Genomic DNA, 27,907 nt, shown 5'->3' with positions numbered 1-27,907 from the left:
GTCTGGACCCTATGAACAGAGAGAGAGAGAGAGAGAGAGAGAGAGAGAGAGAGAGGAGGGGGGTCGGGGGTGTCTCTCTCAGCCTCACCAACAAAAGCGAGCCGAGACAGCTGCTCTCTCCACAGTGAGTCCACACCATTAAAGATCTGGAACAGGGATCTGGGGGTGGCGAGGTGCCAAAAACCCTCCACTTGAAAGGTTTGAAACTCTTCCTTCATTTGGGGCACTGGTGCTTTTTGCGGAAATGCTGCACAATGTCGAGAATTCTGTGCGTAAAAGAGCACCTGTAAACACATCACTGCGTTTACCTGCGTGGTCCTCTATCAAGCAGACAGAACTGCTTTATTGTAAGGGTCATTTGCATTTGCAATAGCGTGTACAAAGCATGTTAATAACGAGGGGAAAGGGAAGTTGAGCCCTTCTTGGACATAAATAAATAAATAGACATTGTGCGTAAAGTACTAAACCGGCATATCCAAACGCAAACGGTCTAATACTGATACCACAAGTCCCCACGTCATGTGATTCTCAGCAGTCTCCACAGTGACAGCTTCATAATGTGCACGCTTAAACTCACAGCACATTAAAGGATAGCAGGAATGATTGTACGCAGGTTATCAGCTAAAATCAACCAGATATTCTAAAGTCTCGTAAAAGCAGAGCAGGCGACGTGAGAATGCAGTTGCACACGAATCAGAAGTCACCAAACAAACGGAGAACAAACGAGGTGCAGACCAACACCTGTCGCTTTCTTTGGAGAAGGGCCCTTAATTCCCCCGGCTGATTCAGTTTGGGCCGAGGGGCCACCAGCAGCAGCTGCCAACTGAAGGCATCGCGTTACATCCGCCAAAGAGCCGGGTAAATCTGCTGAGGCCCGGACACGAGAGCCAGCAGACTGGGAGAAAGGGTCGGGCAGAAATAAAAACAGACAGACACACACACACACACACATACACACACACACACACACACACACACACACACACACACTCTCTCTGCGTATAAAACACTGAGATGATGTGACGCGTCAGGAAACAAGAACACACACATTTAAAGCACCTTTTTATGAAATAAGAAACCAAATTAGTTATAGTTATAGTTTTATACACATTCAATTAAAATCAATCCAATTTTATTTATAGTTCCAAATCATAACAAAAGGTATCTCAGGACACTTTACAGAGTATGTAAAGACCACACTCTATGACTTATTCTAAGACTCACTCTTCCCTTGGTCACAGTCTCTTTGAACGTCTCCCCTCTGGCAGAAGTTACAGATCTCTGTACTCCAGCAAAACCAGACATTAAAACAGCTTCTTTCCCTCTGCTATTACTCTACTGAACAGCTCATCTGTCGTACTGCCTCTTAAATCCACCTCCTGCATTTAGCATTTTCATTCTGTGCATTTGTTTTATATATGTATAATTGTATATAACACCCTGTTCCTCCACAGAGCTGGGTCTGTCTGACGTTCCTGTCTGTTATAGTGAAGGTTTTCGTTGCCACCGTACTCTACGGGGGAATTGTTGGGTCTATGTTTATCAGAGAGTGTGGTCTTTACCTAGTTTGTAAAGTGTCCTGAGATAACTTTTGTTATGATTTGGCACTATAAATAAAATTGAATTGAATTGAATATGATATCATCATCATCATCATCATCCTCATCATAGACAATGATCAGCACCCTCTCCATCACACAGTGGTCGGTCAGCGGAGCACCTCCTCACACAGGCTGCTCCGGCTCCGTCTGAAGGGACAGATGCTGGGAATCTTTCCTGCCACATGCCGTCACACTGCACAATAAGAGCTAAAACTCTGCTCATAACAACACAGTCTTCAAGCACCTTATGTGTTTCTTATCTGTCCGCTGCACCTTATATTATTAAATGTTTACTTTGCACTACAGTTAGACTGCTTATTTAAACACTTTTAGGTATCTTTTTATATATCTATGTTTTAATATTGCTGTTTTGATGTGTCTGTGTGCTGTTACTGTATGTAATGCTGCTGCTACACTGAAATGTCCAGGCTTGGCATCAGTCATAAGTCTATCTATCTATCTATCTATCTATCTATCTATCTATCTATCTATCTATCTATCTATCTATCTACATATATGTATATTGCATATTCATAACGCATGTGCCTGTCTATTTATGCCTTCTGGGTTGTATATTTGTCCCAATTTATTATCTTACTTTTTATTTATTTTTTAAGTTGTGTGTACTTAGTGTCTATATTGTATATTGATGCCAAATTCCACGTATGTGTGCATACTTGGCCATTAAAGCTGATTCTGATTCAATAAAATAATAACCCCCAGGCTACATTGAACTGTTATTAACACACGTATCAGTTGTATATATAGAAACATAAAGTGTATCCTTGAATGGCCCATTCTGCATGATAATAAGCCGTGATCAGCTGAATGAAGTACACGCACAGTTGATAAGCATCGACACGGGGGAAAAACAGAGCGGTCGGTCCCCTGACACAACAAACTGCCTGATTAAAGCCCATCCAGCTCCTCGGGGCGCAGACCGGGTCTGACCGGAGACAAAGGGAGTGCGCGCTCATTGGCTCCGGCCGTGTGCGCTCTGTTGTCCCCCAGCGAGAGCGGCTCTGCCCCCATTCACATGTTAATAAGCCCCTATAAATACTAACAACAGCCACTCAGCGCCAGCAGCACGTCTCGCTAGGATTGCACAATAAACACAGGGCGCCTCGCCTCGCCTGTTTTTTCTCCCTGTAACCGGTTCCGTTTGCCAGCTGCCCCTCGCTGACGGAGGAAAAGGAGCAGTGGGAGAAGCCACAGAAGCGGCGATCCGACCAACATGGCCCCCTCGGCTCGGCCCAGCAACACCGGACTGGATATGGAAGAGGATGAGTCCGACTACGGGATTCAAAAAGGGGACAGAAAGGTAGATAGACTGCGGGGCTGCACTCTGTGGACACGCTCGGCTGTGACGCACTTGTCACGCCGGTGACAGTGTGTACTGCTCTCCGTGTCTGCGTAGTTTGATGCCAAGAGCAATTAAAGCGATTTATTGTAACCGTTAATTCCACCACACACACACACACACACACACAGACACACACACACACACACACTCGTAACCGCAGCTGTAAGTTCCAGTGTGATCTTTGTGTTCCCGCAGACCAGGAAACCTCTGGTGGAGAAGAAGAGGCGAGCTCGCATCAACGAGAGTTTGCATGAGCTGCGGACTCTGCTGGCAGACACGGACGTGAGTAGGGAGCGTGCACACACGCACGCACACACACACACACACACACACACACACACACACACACACACACATACACACATACACACACACTGGACCTCAGCTCACCTGTCCCTGTGACCCGGAGGTAGATTTCTTTGGGTATTTCTCACGGAGCTCTCTTCTGGTTGTCTCCACAGTTTCATTCCAAGATGGAGAACGCAGAGGTGCTGGAGATGACTGTGAAGAAGGTGGAGGACATACTGAAGAACCGAACCCAAGGTGTGCACAACTCTGCTCAACTCACACTGACACCGAATAGACAAAGGCTGATGAGCACTTCTGTGGAATTCAGCCTTAAAACCCTGGACACCCTGACAGTGTTATACCCTGACACTTAATCTTTGCATCCTCTTATATTCTCAGACCTGAATCTAGGGATGTTATAGTGTATGTTTGCTTGAAGTACAAATTCAGAGGTTCAGGACCCCCGCGAGAGTCCGCAAGATACATGTCAGGGGTCACAAGATGTTTAATAGAAGAGGAAAGCAGAAAAAGCAACACACACGTTTGCATGTTTGTCATTACTGCAGTATGACTTAAAATCCAATGAGGGGTAAAAATGTGCAATGGTCGCAAGTAGACATACGCAACCAATGAAGAGGGATCACAAGTAGTGGGGATTTTTTTTTTTAGAATGAAGGGATCACATGACGGTCCTGCAAATGGCATCTCCAAAGAAAGTGCTAAGTTTCCAGGAAAAGATGGAATAAAAGAGTCTTTACACAAAACACTGATCTAGAGGGAATGAAAGTCATTTTGTGGTATTTTATCAGTTGGATTAATCTGGGCACCCTTTAAGTCACATGGAAGGAATGTAAACCAACCCAGCTGATAGTGACTCGCCCGAGGCCACGAGCAGTCATTTCATATTCTTTCCCTCTCTCCTTCCGCAGAATCAGACGCACTCAACCGAGAAGCCAGCGAGAGGTTTGCGGCCGGCTACATCCAGTGCATGCACGAGGTCCACATGTTCGTGTCCAGCTGTCCCGGGATAGACGCAACTGTGGCGGCGGAGCTCCTCAACCATCTCCTGGAGTGTATGCCCCTGAACGAGGACCACCTCCAGGACGTGCTGATGGATCTAATCACTGACACTTCTGGGAGTAACAGCAGCACTTGGCACGGGGGAGACGAGTCGCTCTGCTCGACCGCGGCTTCGCCCGGAGGAAGGAGCGTATCCAGCGGCTCGTCCTCGGCCCTCTCCCCGGCCCCCTCCACCACGTCCAGCGAGGACCTGTGCTCCGACCTGGACGAGACCGACAGCGAGCACAACCAGAGCGCCACCGAGGGCTCGGAGAACAGGGAGGCCCTGAGCATGCCCACCATGACCTACCCTCGGTCTATGTGGAGACCCTGGTAGGGGTCTGGGGGTTTGGATGGAATGCAGTTGGGATATGTTTCTCTTAAGATGTGACGTCGGGCCTCTTACTGAAAGGGAAAATTCCACCCTTCGACACATGAACACTTCAAAAGTAACCATCTTTGAGTGGTGTGACTTGCATTTCTGGGCCATTCACCACATGCATGGATTTTCTTTTCTGGATTCCACACATTGATGTTGCTGCTGACCACAATGCAGCGCAACCACCGATTACTTCGTGGAGGGATCGCGGCTGTGGCTTTTCTCTTCACCCACAACTGAACGCGGCAAGTTTGAATCCCACCCTTGGCATCCTGGGAGATATAGGAAATCAATTTCGGATAGCACAGAATAATGTCAAAGGGTGGGGTTTGTCTTTATCTCACTACGGGGACCCTTCCTCTCAAGGGCCCCTGCAGATCGGGTCCACCCCCCTGTCCTTTTCAGTAGTGACTCCCTGACTCTGAGTCCTCTGTTGTGACTTTTCTTTACACCTGGAAAAAGATGAAACGTTCACTTATAACCCAGCGGAAGGACGGACGAGGAACAGTTCACACTTCTTTTTTTTTTGTGTCATGTAACTGTGTGTATATAGGATTTGTACGCGGAGAAAAGCTCTTTTAGAAACCGAGAAGTTTGGCAACGCCTCTGATTAATATAAATATTTCTTATCGTATTTCATAAAGACCTGTAGATTATCGGACCTGTAGCCTCTTTTGGGGATCACCACCTTATGTCGTAACGATGTTTAGAAATGCCAGTGAAATGTCTGAATTTGCTAAATAAAACAATGCAATTGAAAAGCTGTTGTGTGACTTGACTCAATGTTCAGAGTACGATAATAGGAAACAGGGTGCAAACTTGGGAAATGATACGGGTAACAATGAGACACGATATTGTCAGGGAATATGCATTCACTACTTCTCATTGCTGTTATCTTAAAGGAGTCCAGGCTAATGTGTGTGGAGTGATTTAGACCAAGAGCTGACAATTTAAATGTGATTGAAGGCCCTTCACCCAATGTAGCTCATAGCAAAAGAGACTAAGAAATTTCTCACAATCTACTGTGCGAAATAAAACGAACTAAGAGTTTGTGTATTCGTGTATCTAATTCTCAAGGTGCCCTTTGGTGCCTCAGGCCTAAAGTCACACATGAAAGAGTCGCACCTCTCCAAAAAGGTGTCGCTACTCTCACCTCAGATACAATGAGCACATTAACAAAGGACTGTTAGATCCTGTCTGGGACTGTGTCTGCAGCAGCAACACAGCCTACAGCGCGGAGCGACATGGGCCCTTAGCTCCTGATGTAAAATGAAGTGAGAGTGAATCCACTCAGAAAAAAAAAACCCATAGACCAAAAGGTTATATTTAATAATTGGTGAAAATCACACGCCGTTCATGTTTATTGTCTGCTGTCAGATGATCCTGGGTACCTGAAGGAATAATTAACAAACTGGGGTGGAGGTGGAGGTGGAGGTGGAGGTGGAGGTGGAGGTGGGTGTGAATGTCGGAGGAAACACATTGAAATGGGAGCGGACGAGACACGGTGATCAAAGCCGCGACCATTTGACAGAGGAGCGTCAAAAGCCTGCACAGCTGAAAGGACACTACAAAGGATACAAGCAGGCTCAGATTCTTCAAAGGGGACCAAGAAGCGCACACACACACACACACACACACACACACACACCAACACGCACACACACACACACACACGCACACACACACACACACACACACACACACACACACACACACACACGCATACACACACTCACAGGCCGCTGCTGGCCCTCGTGACTTGACTCAGACGCAGCCTTGTTTGAGGAAGTGGCAATTATTTTAATAAAAGTATGTAAATGTGAAATACTCCACCTACAAGTCCTGCACAAATTCAAGAGTAAAATTAGACTATCATCAGTATATAGTAGGATACTTTGATTATTTGTGCATTTACACTGACTCCTTATTGTCTTTATTTATTTGGGATCTGGCATTTGTGTTATTATTCTATTCTTCTACACCTTTTTTCATTCTGTATTCATTTGCAGTTTTCACGTTCGTTACATGATATTCTCTTTTTTTCATTCCTGTTCTAACTCCAGGTCCCTGAGCGGAGTTCCCTGTGTGGTATACATGATCTACATGAGCCGGGGACAAGCGGTTCAAGATGAATGAATGAATGAATGAATGAATGAATGTTTCGAACTCTGCGACCAAGCTTTGAAAAAAACCCACTCATGCTCCCTGCTCGCTCACACTCTGCTCCCCTCATAGGCTCTGGTTGTGAAATCACAGTGGTACAGTAGACCTGACGACGCGTTTAAAGACAGTTTCTGAATACGGCTGTGAGCAGAATTCCCAGAATGAATACAGCAGCTCAGCTTTATATTCAAAAACAACGTGGGAATCTCATTGTTTACCATATAGGACCTTCAACATCCATAGGACGGCTGTCTTTCACTGAAACATTCTCTTCTTCACTTGTTTTTTTTTAGGTCTTGCGTAGGTTTCAGCTAAGGCCTCTTTCAAACAAAGTCAATTAAATGACAGTGTGCAGTGTCCATAAGGATATCCTTTGTCCCCAAACACACCAGTCAGTGTAATTCTGGACCGCTGTGTAATTTGTAACCCTATAGTGTGTGTGTTTGGGTCTAGGGAAGGAAGCAGGTGGGTGGATGGGTGTGGATGTTGAGTTTAAGGTCCCTCAGACAAATTCAATTACAGTCACACCCCATTCTGTCTGGTCAGACCAGCACATCGCTGAAGTGAAACCTCGAAGAACGCCTTAACTGTTCAAAATAAAGTCAGCACATTTAACCCGCTACAAGTTCAAAGTATTACAGGAATAAGGTCAGTCTCTTTTATGAAACCACATGAAACGGTGTGTTTTTGGTGGAATATTGTCACAGGAATTTTGGATACTTGTAATTTATAATTCATAACCTTTATTAGGCCAGCCATGAATCCTGAATGCTCTGTGTATGACTGTTGAAACACAACCTGCTGACTGTTACCTCGTCCCACAGCCTGAAATGATCGTCCTGTTGGTAGATCGCTGAGTAGGCCTGTGATAATGAGTGTGACTACAGCATGACATGAGATAACTCCAGGAGGCCCATGTACCCTGTTAGATAGGGGATCCATCCATCCTTCTTCAACCGCTTGTCCCTATCGGGGTCACGGGGGGCTGGAGCCGATCTCGGGCGTGAGGCGGGGTACACCCTAGACAGGACACCAGTCTATCACAGGACACATAGAGACAAACACAGACGGACAACCATTCTCTCCAATCGACTGTTTTTTGCTTTTGTCTCCTTAAGCTGCTACGGTGTGTGTGTGTGCGTATGTGTGTGTGTGTGTGTGTGTGTGTGTGTGTGTGTGTGTGTGTGTGTGTGTGTGTGTGCCTGTGTGTGCGTGCGTGCGTGTTGGTGTGTGTGTGTGTGTGTGTGTGTGTGTGTGTGTGTGTGTGTGTGTGTGTGTGTGTGCCTGTGTGTGCGTGCGTGCGTGTTGGTGTGTGTGTGTGTGTGTGTGTGTGTGTGTGTGTGTGTGTGTGTGTGCCTGTGTGTGTGTGTGCGTGTTGGTGTGTAAGCTTCTCCTTTTAAATGTGTCTCTTAAAGGTCTAGCCTCTTCTTTTTGATGCATTTAATGTTAAATTATTTCTGCACTTTAAGGGATTGTACTGTAAATTTCGTTGTACTGGTCCAATGACAATAAAGACAATTCTATTCTATTCACACTTACGGGCAAATTAGAGTCATCAATTAACCTGACAGGTGCATGTCTTTGGACTGTGGGAGGAAGCCGGAGAAATCCTACGCAGACACGGGCCCCAGCCGGGATTCAAACCTGCAACCGTCCTGCTGTGAGGTGAAAGAGCTAACCACCACACCCAAGACAGGAGATGACAAATCATTATTACTTGCATGTGTGTTGGTGAAGACTGACGAGTCTGAAAACACCATCCAGCTGAGCTCTTGTGTTTTTGACCTCATCTGCGTTGTGTCTCCTCCTTAAAAAGGAGACTCACCGTAAGGGTCCGGGGTCCCTCCTTCGGATCCTTTAGCCTTGTGCATGAAGCAACCGGAGTGAACCTTGTTCTGCAGAGAAATACTTTAACATTAAACCACGGAGAAAAGCTGATCCTGTTTGTTTATTCTGTATTGACCCGATTCTTCCACAGCAACATGGACAAAACAGAGTTAATGGTTGTGGGAATATTCCCTCCATTAACCCCCTTCATGTCACCGCAATCTGCCAACTGAAAACGGCAGATGACAGGATGAGCACGCTGCCAGATTTAGTCTGAACGGGGGGAAAAGAAAAAAAGAAGAAGAAAAAACAGACAGGAGGGAGGACTTTTGCGTCCAAAGGCGTCAGCTGTGCGTTTGTGACCGTGCATATGAATTCTGAGGTCAGAGGTCGGTGCAACGCAACAGTTGGCGTGAGAGTGACTCAACGGCGGAGGCGAGCATATGGTGCTGAAACGGATCCCCGGGGAACCCTGTCATCCTTGGCTTCTTCTCAACTGCCTTTGACTGTGAGAGAACAATCACTTCCTGTTGGGCAGCAGCAGCAGCAGCAGCAGCGGCAGCAGCAGAGGCAGCAGCAGCAGCAGAGGCAGCAGCAGCAGCAGAGGCAGCAGCAGCAGCAGCAGCAGAGGCAGCAGCAGCAGCAGCAGCAGCAGCAGCAGCGACAGCAGCAGCAGCAGCAGCAGAGGCAGCAGCAGCAGCAGCAGCAGCAGCAGCAGCAGCAGCAGCAGCAGCGGCAGCAGCAGCAGCAGCAGCAGCAGCGACAGCAGCAGCAGCAGCAGCAGAGGCAGCAGCAGCAGCAGCAGCAGCAGCAGTGTGCTTTTATGTGCAGCACGCAGGACAATGCACTTTATCAGCTGTTTCGTTCGACTTCTAAACTAAAGAACAAGTTATGGAACGACAAAGATCTGAAATTATAGATTTATTCATTAACTGTCCTTAGAGGGGTATCATTTAAACTTGTACACATAAAAAACACTAATAATTAAAAAACTGAACAAAAAAAATACATGTATGAAATAAAATAATAAGAATAATAAAGTGTCTAGGCAAAATGTCTAAACTTTACATTATGAAATAGATTTTAAAAGGATTTAAATGTGACTTTTGTAAATGGAGAAGGGGTAGTATTCAATAAGTTATTCTTCTTTTCGGACATTTTAAACTGTTTAAATATTTTGTTGTTTATTTTGTTTTTCCATTACTGGCAAAAACAAAGAAAATAATGTTATTCGGATTTTGTTATTATTATTGTCTTTTTTCCCCTTTTCTTTACATTATTTCTATTCATGTTGTTATTGCATCACATGTTCGAAATAAACAAACAAACAAACAAACATAATGGTCAGTTTAGACTTAGACTTAGACTTAACCTTAGACTTAGACTTGGGCTTAGGCTTAGACTTAGACTTAGACTTCTCTTTAATGATCCCTTTGGGGTGACCCCCGCAAGGAAATTGAGTTTCCAGCAGCTAACAAAAACTCAAAACTCAAAAGTCTGTTTATGTAGAAATAAATCATGTAATAAATTAGTTGATCGAAAGACATTTTTCGCAACAATTCGGATTCATTGATTTGTCTTTGTCGGCTAAACGTAAGAGACATTTAATGGTTCCAGGTTCACAAATGTAAGAATTTGCTCTCTGACATAATTGTGAATTAATCCTCTTTGGGGTTTGGACAGTTGCATCTGAAGACGTCACCTTGTGTTCTATTATATTGTGTGTAATATTGTTTTCTGTTATTTTCAGGGCTCTTATATCTTTCCTATATTAAGATTTAAGTGTTTTTCAAGGATGTGCACCGTGCATCTTATAAACCAAACCATCAGTTGATCAAGTAATCAAGAGGAAAGCCTATAATAGAAATAACTGTTAGCTGCGGCCCATCTTTATACACTAGTCTTACATGGCCATACATTAACGACCTCTCTTTATAAAGCTGTTTTTTAGGTTTATCATTTATTTACATGACAACGAGCAAAGAAAGCCATCCGAGTCACACCGGTTATATTTCTGTAGTTTTATTACAACAATATCTCAAAGAACACATCTTACCTACAAAAGAAATGCACTGAACTGTGCTAGTTCAATATACCACGTGTCATACAGTGGCAATGAAACTAATTTACATGACCATACACACAACATGAGTACCGCGTGTATGCATTAACAGATCATTTTCCCCCGACAGCCCACCAGTGTAATTCTTTTCAAACCAGCCCCCCTTCTACGCGAGGCCTTATGAGAAAGTAAGGCATAAATATTCTCTGGCTTACTCTCCGCGTTCATTCTCGCTTTCTTAACAGTTTGTACGCAGGTGAGCGCCGGAGGTCCCCGCTCAAGATATCGGACATAAGACAGAGATACACTGCAGTCGCTGAAGGTGGTGACAGGCGCCGGCCTCTCTGTACGAGCCCACCGGAATCACTTAAGTATCGGACCACTCTGTCCAATGTGCTTTGACCCCACACGCATACACATACAGTACCCTGCTTACAATGACACGACCTGGGTTTGATTCGAGGTATAGGGTCCATCCGCAGTGACATTCAAATGCTCTTACCTTCGGCGAACAAAACAGAAATAGAGAACAATAAAAAGAAACAAAAAGTCTTACAAGAAATCAAAAAGAAAATCCTGAAAACCAACTTGTGAGATTACTCTTGGTCCGGTCTGCGTTACATTCACATACCCTGTCTGAACGGTTACCCTACCATAGCACCAGAGCTGTTCCCAGTTCTACCGTTTTTTTTTACCTCGTCAACATAAAGCCACTGTGCGTCACGTTATCTTAATACTTCGATGACAAGTGTTACCATTTCCTGTGTAACCCCCGGTTTTCACGGGGGGTCACTTAGGCAACACGGTCCCTTTAATTGCTACAATTGTAATGCTGTTTCCTATACTCGTCTTTTTTTAAGTGCATGACGTTTCTACCGACAGCTTTGTATCAGTCAAGGATCTGTACTGCAGCGCGTACACCCGCAGAGACTAGTGGTGGTGCTTTAAATATGCCAATATGGTTAAAAAAGTGTCTGTGTGTTGAATAGATGTGAGGAGTCTTTCTGCATAACGTATAAATCCCCACAGATTCAAAGTGATTTGTTCTAAAAATGACCGTTTATAGTAGAGCAGCACCATATTGACAGAAGAGGAATATAATCCAACATATTTCATTTAAAGAAACTGAAGGTGAAACGCGAAATGTTGATCCCAACGGTGTGTTAACTTTGTAAATCAAGGTCAAAGCTGTTTTGTATTTGATTCTGTCTCTATGTAGAATGACAACATCCTCTCAACCTCTGCTATAACGCACCAATATGCACAAAGTTTCTGCTGTTGATTGCAACAAAATGTATTTCAGCAGCAGCTTCTTGATCTGTGATGACGCACACTTTTTCATCGCACCAGTGCTGTTTTAAAGGTCTGTAGATGCCTTCAACACTTTGAGGCTATTCTGTGAAATGGACTCGCTAACTGTGGTTCATAGTTAGAGTCAGGGTAGTGGAGTTTAGTCAACACCTGTAAACTGTTAATATACATAAGTAATGTCTTTTAGCTGAGTGGATTTGGCTTTAGCTTAAAACAATCTAGTCTAGATACATTATCTGGTAGAAAATAAATAACATACTTCATTCAGTGAATAGCCTGTAATAGCTATGTATCCGATTGTCACTGTTACGGAACATTTTTATTGGCTGCTGGGTCAACCACTGCTCTGTGCCTGGATATTTCAAATATTCAGGATCGAGGAGAGTAGCGAGATAAAAATCTCATCCGTGATACAAAATGGTCCCCGCACTTCGACCCAGCTGACACCACACAACTATTGTACATAGTTGACAATGGGAAAACAAATAAGGGGGTTTGATGGGCCTGAATGGGACCATGTGGCAAAACAAGAAAAAACACAAACATCGTGACTGGCAGGAAACTATTTAAAGAGAAAATACCGGGTGGCTTCTCAATAACATCTTTGAACTATTGACTTTGGTAGAGCGTGCTCACCGTGTATCAAGGCAGAGTCCTTACCCTGCCTTTTGGTCTCTCTCCAAGGTATCCATATCTTCCAAAAACTCTTTTTACTTTGTCCTTTTGGAGAATAGTACCTGCTCTGTGTTGTAAAGCTCTGCCTCTTGAGATGGAGGATCGGAACGTATCTGGGAGGCCAAAGGTCATCCAACCCCACGGGCTGGGCCCAGACCCCAGATCAGGTTGTGTGTGTGTGTGAGAGAGCTGGCAAAAGTACTATATGAGGGTCATGCATACAAAGACCCTCATACAGCACCACTGCCCCCTGTGGTCGAGATTAAGAACTGCACTTTAGCGGCAGTCCTTCCAAATAACTCACAGGCATGAACACACGAGCGTCACACATCCTCATATTCGCCACAATGGCAACACACACTTGTGCTTTAGTTTATGCTGTAAGTGTGTGGGTTTGTGAGGATTGTCAGGCACACAGCTGTTTGTCTCACGTCCACAATGTGTGTGTGTGTGTGTGTGCATCATGAAGGTCCACTGCTGGTCAAGTGTGTCCACCTGCTGGTGGAATGAGTGTTCAAGACCCAGTGTCTGGTGGAGGCTGAGACTCCTCTGATTGGTTCTGGGTGTTCTGGCCCTCTTGGCTCAGCTCCTCACCCAGCTCGCCCATGTCCATGAGTGACAGTGCCTCCTCAATGGGGCCCGACGCCGCATCCTCGCAGTACACGCACTCCTGAACACAAACATAATGCTGCTATTAAATACTTTAGTTTGACTGTTCCCATGCAACTATATCTGAATATGTATGCATATCTGTACGTAGTTTTGCGTGGTCCTGACCTTGACGTTGATAGCAGCAGGTAGACCTCCCCTCCTCATCCAGGGATGTTCCTCCATTAGCTCTCGACGCTGGTCCGAGGAGAAGTGAGGCTGGTTCTTCTGCATCTGCCTCAGTCTCTCCTTGTCTTCTCGCAGAACTCTCTGAATATCCCTGGGGATCACCAAACACACATTTAAGTTTAGCAACAAGACAGTTACATATAATGGGTTACTCAAAGTGCGAAATTAAACAGTTAACCCCTTTTAACATCTCTTTCAGAGGCTGCAGTGGACTCATAAGACCATAAAAGCTACCCTAGCTTGCCAGGAAGGGGGTTAATAACACTTCAGAGTTATTTTCAGAGGGGTCTCTAAGACTGCAAGATATCTGAATGAAAATGGGTCCTGTGTGTACCCAGGAGTCTCCCCTTTACATTACTTTATGATGACCCCATGCAGCGAAGCAAAAACATGCAGTACAAATGTTATTTTTTTATAAAGTGAGCTGTTGTGACCTGTAGGATAATTACAGCCTGATGAAACTTTACAACCACAAACTAGAGACCTAGGGCATTCAGATGCTTTCCTAGGTATATTGACAATAAGTGGCTTCCAAAGCAGTTTCCAGTCAGTGGAAATAAGGGCCACTAATGTAAATACATGTAATACATCTGAATGAATTCTTGTTTGAAATTGTATTCATCTGTAAAAGTCAGTGACTCACCTGGACGGCATTTCATATGTCATCATGACGTTGTCGTCAGCGTTGGCCATCAGCAGCCAGAGGGGTTCCTGGAGAACGTATTTGTGAAAAAGATCTTCCTTGCCTTGGGTTGAAACCTTCGACTGCGACTGGCCACCTTCAGAGCCACCTCTCGTCTTAGCTTTGGCCTTGGGGTCGTGTTCTAGAGAGTCAATACTGCCAAAGTATTTGCTGGTGTTGCTGCTCCCTAGGAAACAGTCACAATAAGACTTTAACACACATACTTTTTATAGGAAGTGTTGAGTTTTTATACTAACCCAACAGAAACAAGTGATATTATGCAGTAGCATACATTGATGTAAATTGACTTGACTGTTCGTCTACTGACCTGTTCTGCTGCCAGAAGCTCCGCTAGCTGATGTACCGCAACCGTTGCAGCCTGAGCCTGACCCTGAGCCGGACCCTGAGCCAGATCCGGAGCGTGATCCAGAGCGCGATCCAGAGCGCGATCCAGAGCCCATGGAGCCAGAGGTGGCAGATCCAGTCCCTGAGTGGGAGTCTTCATGCAGAAGAATGTCCAGCAAGTCGCAGGATGAGGAGTTACCGTCACTATGAACATCATCTACTGGAGACTCCACCTGAAGCACAACACAAACCATCAGTGCTGTTACGGGCTATACCCGGAGGCTTTGGTCTGTGTCTATGAGTGGCTGAAGCCTTTACAAGACAGATGTAAATTCAAAGATACGTTTACAATGTGACTCTCACCTCTTGGTGGTTTTCAGTCTTGGCTGTGCCTCCGTTCTTCTCCCCTGCTGCTCCAGCTATCCCTGATGCTGCTCCACCATTACCCTGGCCTCCAGCAAAAGGCGCTGTGCTGTCCTGCCGTTCAACTGAACGTTGTCCCTCCTCCATGCTCAGCAGATTGAGCTGCAGGGGCGAGCTGCACCGCGACTCAAACAGCGGCGGTGACGCAGCGGGCTCCCTCGTGCCAGAGGCTGGGGTGGAGGAGCGGGACGCTGCTCCCTCTCGGGGCTCCATGGGTTTGGGGGGCTCGGGGGCTAAGCTGTAGGGGAAGGGCTGAGCTGGATACGGGGCTTGAGCCACAAACTGAGTCTGCACTGGGAAAGAAGGCTGGGCAGAGAAGGGCTGCGAGGTAGTGTAGGCAGTCTGAGGAGCCTGGAAAGGCTGTGCGGTAGTGAAGGGAGGCTGTGCGGTAGTGAAGGGAGGCTGTGCTGTAGTGAAGGGGGTCTGTGCGGTAGTGAAGGGGGTCTGTGCGGTAGTGAAGGGGGTCTGTGCGGTTTGGAATTGCTGCTGGGGGGTAAAAGCAGTCTGCACAGGGAACGGCTGTTGGGTGGTGTAGGGGGGTTGTGTTTGCATGGCGTAGGTTGGCTGTGGGGGCTGAAACGGCTGCTGAGTAGCGTATGCAGGTTGAGTCTGTGTCTGCTCAGGGAAAAATGCTGGTCTAGGAGCAGCCCCCAGCTGGCCTATCTGACCTATCTGTCCCATTTGGGAGAAGAGGTAATTGGGTAGCACTAGAGCCACCACAGGTGTAACAATGGTTGCACCAAATGGAGCGGCAGTTGGTGGTGCTTGGGTGCTCTGCGCCTCTCCAAAAGCTGTGGAAAGGGAGGGGTCAGGGCAGGGAGCCTGAGCTGGGACTGCAGGTGCCTGCGGGGGGTAGAGCGGGTAGGCAGGCACCATGGCTGGGTAGGAGACGTTGAATGCTGACTGGGATGTTTCTGAAGGGGACCACGAGGTTTGGTTGAGACCTTGGAGAGGGGGCCGGGGTTTGCGGTTTGATACGGCACTGTCTGACGAATCAGGATGCTTCCTCCGTGGCTTCTTGGACTTCCTGTTGCGGTTACCCTTCTTGGCAGTGGTCTCGGGCCTGGTGGTGCCTGGTTTGGCTGCACCTCGTAGTCCAGATGGTTCTGAGATGACAAGGGAAAATCGTGAGGTTGTTTTTCAATTATGAAGTCATAAAGAAAAGGCAAAAATAATTATGATAATCATTTTTTAGTGTATGTGATCACTATTTAAACTTGTGTACCTTCATTGTTGGCTAGTCCTCTCTGCTTATGCATATATGTGAAACAGTCCTTCTGGAGGGTCCTGGCATTGCGGAGCTCTCGGCAGCGGTTGAGAAAGGCCTGCTCTTCTTTCTGGGTGTGTGCAGCCAGCACCTGTTTGGTCAGTCCCAGCCGCTTGTAGGCCTCTTTCTCCTGGCTGGGCGGCGACACCACACTGACAGGCAGGGCCGGGGGCACAGGGCTCTCTGCAACATCCTCAATAATCTCTGTAGAATGAATCAGAGCCATAAACATCAGTTAAACAAAACTTCTTATCTAGAAAACCGGGGTATTCAACGTCACTTGTTGAAGTGACACTCACCAGACTCTGGCTGAGGCTTCTTGTCTCCCACATGGACGATGGTGCTGCTGTAGCTGCACTGTGACGTGATGGACACAACGCTCTCAGCTTTGCTGGGTAGGGTGAGGGGTGCCAGGGGGCCATTCACCACAGCAGCAGCCCCTGATGAAGGCTTCTTAGGTGCCTTCATGTTTGACAGGCCTGGCTGGGTGTCTAGCATCAAAGAGTCTAAATTGGGAGAGAGCAATCCTCTGTTAGCTCCAGGCCATAGATTCAGGGTTCCTACACTTTTTACAATGTAACATTCAGGGACCTTTCAAGCAATTCAAGGTGCATTTTCAAACTTTTTCAGCACCTTACAGCTGTGGTAAATTACAGATTTATATGCATCGCATCAACACTCTCTGTTCACACCCAATCTGTTAAATGTGCCCAACTGTAATGTGTACACAGATGCATGGTGTATACATGCCTGGGTTTGAGTCCTGAGGCCCTTGCATGCAATTCTCCGAGCTCTTCTTGTCGTCATCCGAGTTGGAGGAGATGGTGGTGGTGTTGGAGAACTGGTACTTCCTCTTTGCTGTAATGGGGATGTTACAACTCTCCAGGTACCTGAGAAACAGAAATGGATTTAATTAGAGACTGCACGCTTCCCACATGTGATCTTCAGACCATAATTTTTCATGGTATCAAAGCCTTACCTGATGACACTGTCGAGGCAGCTGATCTGCTGGTAGGAGCAGACAGTCTGGTCTTTGCAGGTATAGTCCTCCATGCTGGCTGCGGTGCTGTCTTTGACCTGCAGAGGGGGTGCTGAGTCCTTCAGACGCATACCTGGACTCTTCTGAGCTACCACTGCTGATGGAGGGGGGGCGAGAGAAAATGTTATTACATGCACTAACAGATGTGTATCGGTGTGTTCACTTACAATAAAAGTGCTCCAGGTGATAAACTGTGAGTCAAAGTGACAAGCGGTTTAGGGAAATTAAACTGAACTCACCATCAGTAGTCTTCCTCTGCTCAGGTTTGGATGGTGACGGTGAGGGCGAAGAGGGAGGGGAACGCAGGCAGACCTGGGAGTCCTGGTTCTTCAACATATGGACCCCTTTACAAATCTCCTGGAACGTCCTGGGAGGCTTTGCCTTGTTTGTTTCCTCCGCTGTGTTCGCAACAGCGGCATTTCCGTTGCTCTCGCTGGACGAGCTGATGCTCACCAGCTGCTCATGGGAACCATTGCTGCCGTGGCTACCGTAACCGCTGGAGCCTATGTTGTGGACCGGCTAAGGAGAGAAAAAAGTTGTTACAGAAACTGACAAAGGGTGTATTAAATGTGCATTTAAGTGTCTGTATGTGTGTGTGTGTGTGTGTGTGTGTGTGTGTGTACATACCTGGAGTAGAAGCCTGTGGATCTGTTCACTAATTTCCTGGATGTCTGAGTCCATGATCTTTCCTCCATGATAAGGTGGTGCTGCAAAAACATCTTCATTTACTGGACCCCTAAAAAACACACAAGACAAGCGTCATCTAAAATATTCAGAGTGAAACATATTCAAATGTATCACTACTGATGACAAACACAAAACAATAACAACACATTGGGTGTACTCACATGCGGACTTTGTGCCTGCCAATGACAAAGGAGACCTTGCGACTCCAGGGGTTGACGAAGCTGGACCAGCTGGTATCGATGGTGATGTACTCGCCGTTTCTTGCACAGAAGCGGATTGATGAGTGATCGAATGGCTGACCAACAAACTGCAGAACTGTTGGCAACAGAAGGCAGGGCATGTGTGAGTGAGAGTTTAACAACACAAACGTTTTAGTGCACCAGTGCATAGATTTAATTATTTTTCTTAGAGTATATTTTCAGTGAGCATCAGTCAGAACAACCACGTGAATGAAAGGGGTTCTTACTTTTCCGATGCACAGCCAGCATCAAGGGACGGTCACTGGGGTGAAGATTGAGTAGCACAGGGGTCCCGATCAGGTCCTGAGGAAGGTAACCCAACAGAGGAACAGCCCTGATGGAGAAACAACAGCAATGTGTTAAAGACAGTTAAAAAAACATTCACTTTACCACCCAATGTAGAGTGTGTGTGTGTGTGTGTGTGTGTGTGTGTGTGTGTGTGTGTGTGTGTGTGTGTGTGTGTGTGTTTGTGTGTGGGGGGTCCACTCACCTCTCATCCACATCCTGGAACACACAGTTAGGCGTGTGTGTTGTGGTGAAGATACGCTTGTCAGTGGGAATTCTGGGTGCTTTGGGGAGAAAATAATACATTTTAAAAAATGTGAGACATATTAGCAATGGTGATCATTATACATGCAATCATGTTGTCTTAAATGTGTGTTACATGATGATTCAGTGCAAAATAAACATTAGAAATGTGTGTGACAACACGCATGGTCACAGGCCTCACCTTCGTATCCAGAGTGCACCCTCTCGGCCAGCAGGAGGCAGCAGAACTGTTCCTCAGCCAGCTCAGCGTCCTGGACTTTCATTCGGTAGGGAGTCATGCGGAAAGGATAATACTGCAGAGCTCCTTCGCGCTCCTTTCCACCACTACACCAAACAGAAACATCCACCGTTATGTTACGACTTTACAGTCTTACTAAAGAGGCTTTCAAAATAAATGTCAGTTTAACTGAATTTTGAAGAATAATCAATAGTTTCTAATATATATCTAACCTGTATACTTGTGTGTATATATATATATACACACCATGAACCCATTGTGTCCTAAATAATCAACAAACGTCCAGGATCTTAAACTCTAGTGGTAAAACTCCATCTGGCCACTAGATGGAAACAGTTTAAAAGCTCACAGCTGCTGACTTCCTCCACCTCTCTATCATCCTCCACCTCGCTGTCATCCTCCACCTCGCTATCATCCTCCACCTCGCTATCATCCTCCCTCATATGTCCTCCCCTCCTTCTCACCAATCCTGTGCTGATTCAGAGCTCGTTTGAGCAGGAAACTATGGATCAGAGGAGGCACCAACTGTCACTCACCTGATGCGGCAAAAGAAGGATTTCTCCTGCATGCACTCCGTGGGAGACGAGTCTGAATAAGAGACGGGGAGAAGGTCGGATGAATATATCAGCAACTGCATTAGATCAACTACTCCTAAAGGAGCCATCAGTTAGTCATCTATATTCAACACACTGCTGACAGGAGGGGTTTATCTCACTTCAACAGAGGGACGAAGTAAAAAAAAGAAAGAGACGGATATAATGGAATCAAATTAAACACCGACACAAATGACTGCTCCAAAATTCACCACGGACATGAATTCACTCCTCTAAATCACAGTGCATCAACAATTAGAAGATCTTAACCCCCAAAACGTGCTTCTCACAGCACCCATATGTGATCAGTTCTTCAACAGGTGTGTGAGAGTAGGCGTGCATTCATTAAAGGGATGTTGATGCATTTTAATAAAATATATGCAATGTGTGTATGAGCATGTGAGTACAGGGAGGAGTCACATTAAGGGAAAGGAGTGTGTGTGCGCGGTACTGATTAATGCCATTTTGCAATAATCGGCAGATGCCTGTGCTCATGAGGCTGAAAGGCTCGAAGTCAGAGCTCCCTCTTGTGTCAATTTGGCCATTCTATCGACAGTAGTCTAAGAACAACACAATATCCGCATTTGTTTGATTTCATTAGGAGGACAACTGTATGCCTGTGAGAATTTAGATTTGAAGTTACATAAAAACAGTTAAACCTAAGAACTATTTCCTGTTCAGGGGTAGCTGTTACCTGCTCCGGTGCACATGCTCCATGAGGGCAGGCGGTAGGGCGTGGTGAAGCTGTAGAAGACGCTGACGTCCTGAGGCGTCAGGAACTCCACAAACTTGGCATTGTGAAAAACCTCCCGCTTGCAGTTTAAGATGGACGCCGCCTGGTCCGAGATGTAAACTATTTTCCCTGTGATGAGTGAGACGGCTACGGCAAAAATATCCTGCCAGTAAAAAAAAAGATGAAATCAGTGAGGTGTGTGTCTTTCTTGTAATATTTTGTCTAATTATATTTCACTTAAAATAGAAACTCGATAAATGATGGCAGCACATTTCAAACAACCCAATTTGTAATGAGAAACAATTATATGTGATGGACTTTTTGGTCGTCCTTCCTTATTGGGAGGTGAAGCTCAGAGGTACTTACATTGTTTTTGAGGGTGTATTCAGAGGTGATGCTGTTGATTTCCTCGATGGTGTAGGATGAGACATCGAACCCTGGCGGCTGACTGTCATTAATCATTAGCGTCTGGTAGTACTCCTCATTGGCTGCGAAACAAAGAGAAGATGGATCAATGCACACACTGTTTTACATACAGCATCAGTGAAAAAGATACTCTCATAAATCGGGTCCAAATTTAACACCTGCCACAAACGCGAGTAAAACTATGTTGTTTATCAGCCACTACCGGTGGATTTCTGAAGTAGTCTACTTCACTACGACATCTAAGATGATTTACCACATTTTGTTTTCCATTGACTTTGAAGACGGGTGGCAGAATGCAACGTGTGATCGTCAACAACATAGCTGATGTACAAGGACTAAATTGTGAATATGTGCATGAAAAGAAAAGTTCCAATGGAAGCAGCTCTTACCTTTCACCTGTTTGACACATCGCAATGCATATTTGAGCGTGTTGACGGTGCTGGACTTTCCCTTGCTCCTCTTTTCCGACGGCAGGTACATCTTGAGCTCCTTGAGGGTCTTCGAGAGCTCCTTCTGTGTCTTAGCTTTGGCGGACTGTTCGCTGCTGCAGGGCGTACATGAGACAGATACACGTGCATTAAAATGACAAGGTCTCACCAGTACTGTAACAGGCTGACGAGGTGCTACCAGTATGCAAGGGGAGGGGGCATGACAGGACTGATTGGCAAGTGAGATGCATCTCTCAATAGGAAATCTGCCACTGTCTTATGGCCAAGCCAGGCTGCACGCATCAGCAACACGTGTGCATTGCCGAACCGGTTGCTTTTTAATTTCGGGCCACGTTAACAGGTTGGAGAAGCCGTGGCTCAGCTGCGTGTCAGAGAATAGAGGTCTCGTCTTCTTTTACCATGACATGTGAGCCGCTCACAGCAGAAAGAGACGGCGAATGGTGTCGTGACAGTCATATTGACATCGTAACAGAACCTTCACTTCAGCTTCGATGTGTATATATATGTAGAATATGCCACAGACACGAGGAGTAGAATCGCACTGCTCATGCATCTGGCCTGGCTCAGCCCTCAAATGGTAGGCCCTGCATCTTAATTTTAACTGAACTATGAACGCAAAGAAGAAAGATGTATATTAACCTGCAGCCGCTGGTTGAGGGGTTGTCCTGCTCGGAGCTCACCAGACTGAAGGCGTTGGAGCTGCTTGGTGGCGAGGGGCTGTGAGAGTTTGAGCTGTAAACCAAAAACAATAGGTTGTGTCATTCAGGAAAGACCACAAAAAAGGGGGCATTATGAAAGAACAGCTAGAGCTCCAAAACAAAAAATGTAAGACTAAACATATAACGTGAGTTAAGGACTTGGTGTTAAAGAGTGTACCCAGAATGCCACAACAATATAATTTGTATCCTAAATAAGTGTCCTTTCCTTGAATTTGAAATGTAATGTAATAGCACTGCAAAAGGAGCAGGTGGTGCACTGCTAAAAGTCAACAATCCATTTCCTCCAAGTATACCTTTTCATTATCTAGAGGATCTAGAGTTAGTTTTTTGTCTGTCTCGTAATAAAAGGAATAAAGTACCCACTGCTTTCCGCAGTCTGAGACAGTCATTGGAAGAATACAACAATGACTCAGACCGACAATGACTCAGAGAGGAGAAAATGGCCCTTATATTACATTTAATGAACCGTACTTCCGTGACCTAGATGGTCCGCTCCCCCATGGCGGTGGGAAAAAACTTAATTTACCACAATTCAGTGCATCTGATGGGCCCTCACCTCTTATTGCTCTCCGACGACTCCAAGAGAGCGGAATCCTTTCCATTGCCATTTGAACTGCCCACAGATTCATTGCCATGGGACTCATTGCCATGCGACTCGTTACCATGTGATTCTGTTCCACTCCCACTCGAGCCGCTGCCACCCATCTCTACATCCTCGTGTAAGGATGGGCGTTGCCGCTTCCTCTCCTGGCTGCTGTCGCTCCCCTCAGAGGCCAGTCCCAACTCCACCTCGTCCCGTCCACCACAACCCTTGTTGTAGCTGTTGGCCATGCGGTGAAGTTGGCTTATGGCGCCGCAGGGAGATCCTCCTTCTTCCTCCAGCTGGAATGTGGCCCTTTCCCGGTCCATTTCGTGCCCGTCCAGGGTTGAGAACAGGTAGTGCTTTGGATCACTGTCCTCAGACATGGTGCAGAAGGGCAAAATATGGGTTTGGGTATTAGGTTACCTTCCACATGGCAATGCCATGAAGCGCATGGCACTAGCACGTAAATGGAGTTGATGCCTCACAGTGGGGATGCAGTCTACAGGAGAAAAAAATAAAACACAAGTGCAATTACTCAGACAAACCCTTTACGAGACATTGCACTTCTATAGATAGCCGATCAATAGTATGAAAACACAGTCCTAAAATAAGAAGCAATCGATGGAGCGAAAAGTCGCCACTTTGATCTGAGAAGCCAGTGTAGCATTTGATGATAGCCTTTTTAAAAGTCAATGATGTAAAAAAGGGCAGAACAGACAGACAGACAGACAGACAGACAGACAGAGAGACACACACACACACACACAAATTCACACCAGCTATCCATCCTACAAAAGGTCTGCACAGTAAATAGGCCGTTGTCTGCCCTTTCCAGGTGGACTAAAGCCGCAGACCAGTTTGATCTGGTCCAGTTTTTCAAAAGAGCTTTTCATGAAAGGTGAGTCTGCGGAGATGAAAACACAGCCCCGAGGACAACAAAAACAAAAACCTTCACCTCAAACAAACCATCTGTCCTCTGTAGCCAATGGCCTCGCCCTTTACAAATGAACTAATAAAACAGGCAGGAGAAAAACATTGGTGCTGGGGAGACAATGGTTTTCCCTCACTAATAACTGCATTATAATCAATGCCAAGGATACAGATCCCACACAAATAGATGATAAATGGATGTGTTGATGCATTGTCCCTGTCCACTTAATTCTAAATCAAATAGATGTAGCCGTATTATGTAACACAGTGCAGGGCTCCTGAGTCGAACAACAACAGAAAAAAGATGTGCACACAGAGCCTCAAGTAACATTTACCTTGTGTGCAACATAACAATATATTCAGAAATTACATAAGTCACCTTATGACAACCTCTGCTAACTCTGTAGTAGTAACATGAGCATCCATGTTGCAAATACAGACTGATTTTCACCTGCTTATGGCAAACCACAGTTAAGTTAAGCGTTGCTTTCAGGGGGTGTAAAGAACGAATCTGTTCTTTTAAATAAATGTGATAAAAATATAAAAGCAACAACGTTTATCAGCTCCTCAGTCTCTCTCTCCTCCACCTCCACAGCAGAACAGCAGTATAGTTGGAGCTATTTGTGTCTGCTTAAGCCATACTAGGAAATACTGGCTACAGGTACCAGGGTTGTCATGATACCAATACCCAGAAAAACACCCAATACCAATTCCAATATCACAGGAAGAAAAAACAACAAAACAAAGATTAGAACAACAATAACAACACTTTAAAAACGTTGTCACAAACTGTAGTATATGCCTTATATATGACAAATATTTTTAAACCCTGCTGTTTGTTTTATCGTGTTGTATAGACTTTTTTTAATGGAAATCTATTGCTAGGCAAAAGCCTTGGTCCTTGTTTACTTCCTGTCGACTGATGTCCTTCACAATTAGAATGTTTATAACTTTGAAAAGGTATTTCAGGTATTTGTGTGAACTAGTATTACGGTCACAAAACTAGGTTACATTGAATGATCCCATGAAGGAGGTTAAACCTTGGAATCAGTTATTGTTAGTCTGGTTTCTCCACAGTGTAAACAGGGATCTGGTCCGCGTTAATGTATTCAGCTACAGTCCTGTTTATCTTCTTTGTTTCTGCAGACTTGGCCCCATATTATCTCTGCTTTTAAATAGAGTTGGTACGGCAGCTGCCACTGTTTCTGTCTCGATGGTTGACTTTTTTAGGAAGGTTATCGTGTCATCCTGTCAAATTACGGTCTCTAAATGCAAGACGGACAGGACTGATGAGGTTAGCTGCTTAGCTCCGCTGTCAACGTTACTGCCACTATTAGATGCTAGCGGCTTGTTTACACCCCTAGCCTATCCCTGATTGTTAGCCTCTAATGCATTTGCTTTGTTCATTTTCTACTAAAACTGGTCTCAAAGGTCCTCCAGATGCAGCACTAGCTGCGTTCAGTCAGCTCAGTGTTGTTAATGTGATGAACCAGCGTTCATGAGCTCAGAAAGCCAAGCTGTAGCTTCTGTCTGGTTTAGTCTGCAGTGCTGCTGGCTGACGTTACTGGTCAGCTGGAGTAGCCTGTGGCTGCACTGTTGACGTCAAATGGATCGATACTTTTGCAAGTTAGTATCTAATCCAATACTTATTTTTGGTATCTCTTTTTTTTATCAATCTTTCTTGACAACCCACACTGGTGCAAAGTCCAAACTACTGTTTTCCTGCTATCCAAGATCAGGATCTAGCTTATGTGTTATGTGAGTGCAAATTCAGCTAATCTATTCTTCTCTCTATAAATAACTCTGTTTTACATAACTGCTCAAAAGTTTAGGGAAGCGTTTTACCATATTAAAGTTCTACGAAAACAAAACAAAACACCACACATCGACCTAGGACATGGACATGACCCACTCTTGGGTCAACTGAGGCAGAGGCCAGGAAGCACTCAGGACATTTTCCATTGGCTGCTGCAAAGGACCAATCAGGGAAGAGCAAGGAGTGACAACAGGTTATAATCATGTCAGCCAATCAGGGGGGGATGTTAGGGCTGACTTCATGTCAGCAGAGACACAAGCTTATTTCTTGCTTGTGTCTAAAGAGAGTGAGGAACAAACGCTTATGAATCAGCACTGCAGCAGACAAAATCATAAAACTTGATTAACAGTGGATAACCCAGCAGGCTATTTATTATTAAATGGTCTGTTTTTTGGAAATGGTGTCCACTGTGTGCAGCAGGGTATTAAGGCATCGAGCAGCCAGCACAAAACTAGGTTAACACGATATAATATATTAAGGTTTGCAGCATTTAAAACGTTTGTCAGGATTTTTCCACATACAAATCCTGTACCATCATGACAAATATTCAATACTTTGTCTGTTATTGTCTCGTCTGTAGCATTAACCCACAACACTAATATCCCAATCATCATAAGCAAACCTGAACTATTTCTTCTATATGTAGTCGTTTTAAACTTGTAGAAACATGTAATGGATATGAGCTTAGTGGCGTCTCCTTTCTCTGCTCTACTTCTCTGTATTACTACACAGAACGGCAGGCAAGATGCAGGAAGTGCTAAATTATTTACTTTGAACCGCCTCCTCCGAGCCTTGCAAAATGTACTTGTACCGGATTATGACAATAAAGACCACACATTCATTCATTCATTTCTTCAAAATTTCCCTCCCGATACTAGCTCCGCCGTCAACGTTACATGCTATACATGTAACTCTTCAGAGCGGAGCACTAGTGACATAATGAAACAGAGATCCCTCGGCTTCCAGTTCAGCCCTGTTTCAACCGGAGCTCTGACAGACTCAACACACTAGCACAGATCTCGGGCATTATACAACGCTGCTCCGGTCACATGGATTTGGCTTTAGTGCAACACAAAGCAGTGGTAGCCCTGTTTCATAAAAATCACATGCTTTCACTTGTATCCTACCGCACTACTACTCAAGTGCATCCATGAATGGAAAAACAGGAGCAGAGTTAAAGGTAGAATATCTGAAGGGGCATAGGCTCTACAATTACGCACCACCTGTTGTTTTATCATTGACACAATAAAGTTGATCACAGTGTAAAACATTAGGATAGGATAACGGCAGATTTGATGTACATATTCTGGATTAATTTCCAAGTTATTAGTATTTTCATGCTCAGTCATGTCAAAGCGTATTCCAGTATTTTACAGCAATTACAAAAGTTATGGCATGCATGTTTTAACCTTAATAATCATAAGAGTCGTCATGACATCAGTAAAACTGCAAAATTAAAAACAATAACATAGAGTTTCTCTGGCTGAAACAATGTTACCGTGAATCGATCACTCATCTTTAAGGACAAACTGCTTTCTGTGTGGTCATATGACATATTCACCATAATTAGAAGTGAAAATGAGCTCCAGAGGTTATCTAAGAAAAGATCCAGGATCAATATTCAGATCACAGCAGCATTTTAATGAGATTAACACGTCGACCTAATAGCCACAGGTAGTTTGGCAGGAACAGATTTATCTCTGTGTGTGTGTGTGTGTGTGTAGGTCTATAAGGAGACCTGGAAAAGTAGTAAGCTGGAAATAACCCCGCATGCTTGGAAAGACTAATCCATTTATTTCACTCAGGTCAGTCACACTTGACATAATTATGCTTAATATAGTGAAATAAAAAAACATTTTTCCCAGGTGATAAATGTGTCAGTAAGCTTTACAGTGTTGTCAAATCCTTTTCCTACCAAATAAAACGTCAAACAGCTCATTTTATATTATTAACAGTAAGCTATATCATATGTCATGCGTGTGAATTGTTACATAACAACGTTAAATCAAAGGAAATGCTATAAAAACCTAGTTTTAATGGGAACACGCATCCCTTCCCCCCATCTAACTCCATTGACCTGCAATCCAAAATCTACACACACGTTGACCTGCAATCCACCGCACGGTACACTGACACAGTTATGTAAAAGTGACCGTATCGTTGGGTAAAAAAGACACAGACAGCCGCATTTTCTCCGCGGAGGAGCCATTTCACAAACGCACACATTTGTCTATCTCCGGGGACCCCAGAACACCTCAAAACGGCATTTCTAGGTTATTTAAGTGCAATAAGTAGAGCAAGCCGAGTCTTCGCGCATGCGCACATCGAAATACGTTATGCAATTTATTTTTTGTGCTTTTTTTACAGGAAATAAGAGGTGGAAAATAAGTGACACCAACCTGCTCCGCGGTGATAAAAGGCGCCTCTCTTGTTGTCCTCGGTGCCGACTGAAAACAAAACCGGGCGGTGGGTAAAACATTCGGTTAAAGACCTCCAGCATACCTCAGTGAGGGACTCTCCGTCGAGTTCACACAGTAGAGTCCGGTTCCTCCCCTGTTTTCCCCGGTGCTAGCCCGCCGACGAATGGGCGAGCTCCCCGCGCGACCTCGATTCAGACCCTGCCC

At 45.1% G+C, this 27,907-nt stretch overlaps 2 protein-coding genes across 2 annotated transcripts; one reads left to right on the top strand and one right to left on the bottom strand.

The window, feature by feature from the left end:
* Positions 1 to 2,714: 2,714 nt before the first annotated feature.
* On the top strand, positions 2,715 to 5,357 carry her13 (hairy-related 13). Its single transcript, XM_083914092.1, has 4 exons — positions 2,715 to 2,922; positions 3,160 to 3,246; positions 3,426 to 3,507; positions 4,182 to 5,357. Exons 1-4 carry the CDS (start codon positions 2,836 to 2,838, stop codon positions 4,646 to 4,648), a joined length of 723 nt encoding a protein of 240 aa, XP_083770218.1. The 5' UTR covers positions 2,715 to 2,835; the 3' UTR covers positions 4,649 to 5,357.
* Positions 5,358 to 13,039: 7,682 nt separating this feature from the next.
* LOC310946899 (period circadian protein homolog 2-like) lies at positions 13,040 to 27,743 on the bottom strand. The gene is made up of 22 exons (XM_083913484.1): positions 27,683 to 27,743; positions 22,511 to 23,036; positions 21,875 to 21,967; positions 21,176 to 21,330; positions 20,727 to 20,848; positions 20,322 to 20,523; positions 19,571 to 19,622; positions 18,978 to 19,120; positions 18,738 to 18,816; positions 18,475 to 18,581; positions 18,170 to 18,323; positions 17,949 to 18,057; positions 17,561 to 17,840; positions 17,262 to 17,418; positions 17,033 to 17,172; positions 16,582 to 16,788; positions 16,241 to 16,486; positions 14,956 to 16,121; positions 14,572 to 14,825; positions 14,209 to 14,430; positions 13,506 to 13,656; positions 13,040 to 13,398 (listed from the first exon to the last, which is right to left on the bottom strand). Exons 2-22 carry the CDS (start codon positions 22,918 to 22,920, stop codon positions 13,243 to 13,245), a joined length of 4,605 nt encoding a protein of 1,534 aa, XP_083769610.1. The 5' UTR covers positions 22,921 to 23,036; positions 27,683 to 27,743; the 3' UTR covers positions 13,040 to 13,242.
* Positions 27,744 to 27,907: the final 164 nt, after the last annotated feature.

Source organism: Echiichthys vipera, assembly GCF_963691815.1.
Source record: "Echiichthys vipera genome assembly, chromosome: 5".
NCBI lineage: Eukaryota > Metazoa > Chordata > Actinopteri > Perciformes > Trachinidae > Echiichthys > Echiichthys vipera.
Note: the sequence above shows the minus strand (reverse complement) of the source record. Positions and strands in the feature narration are given on the sequence as shown.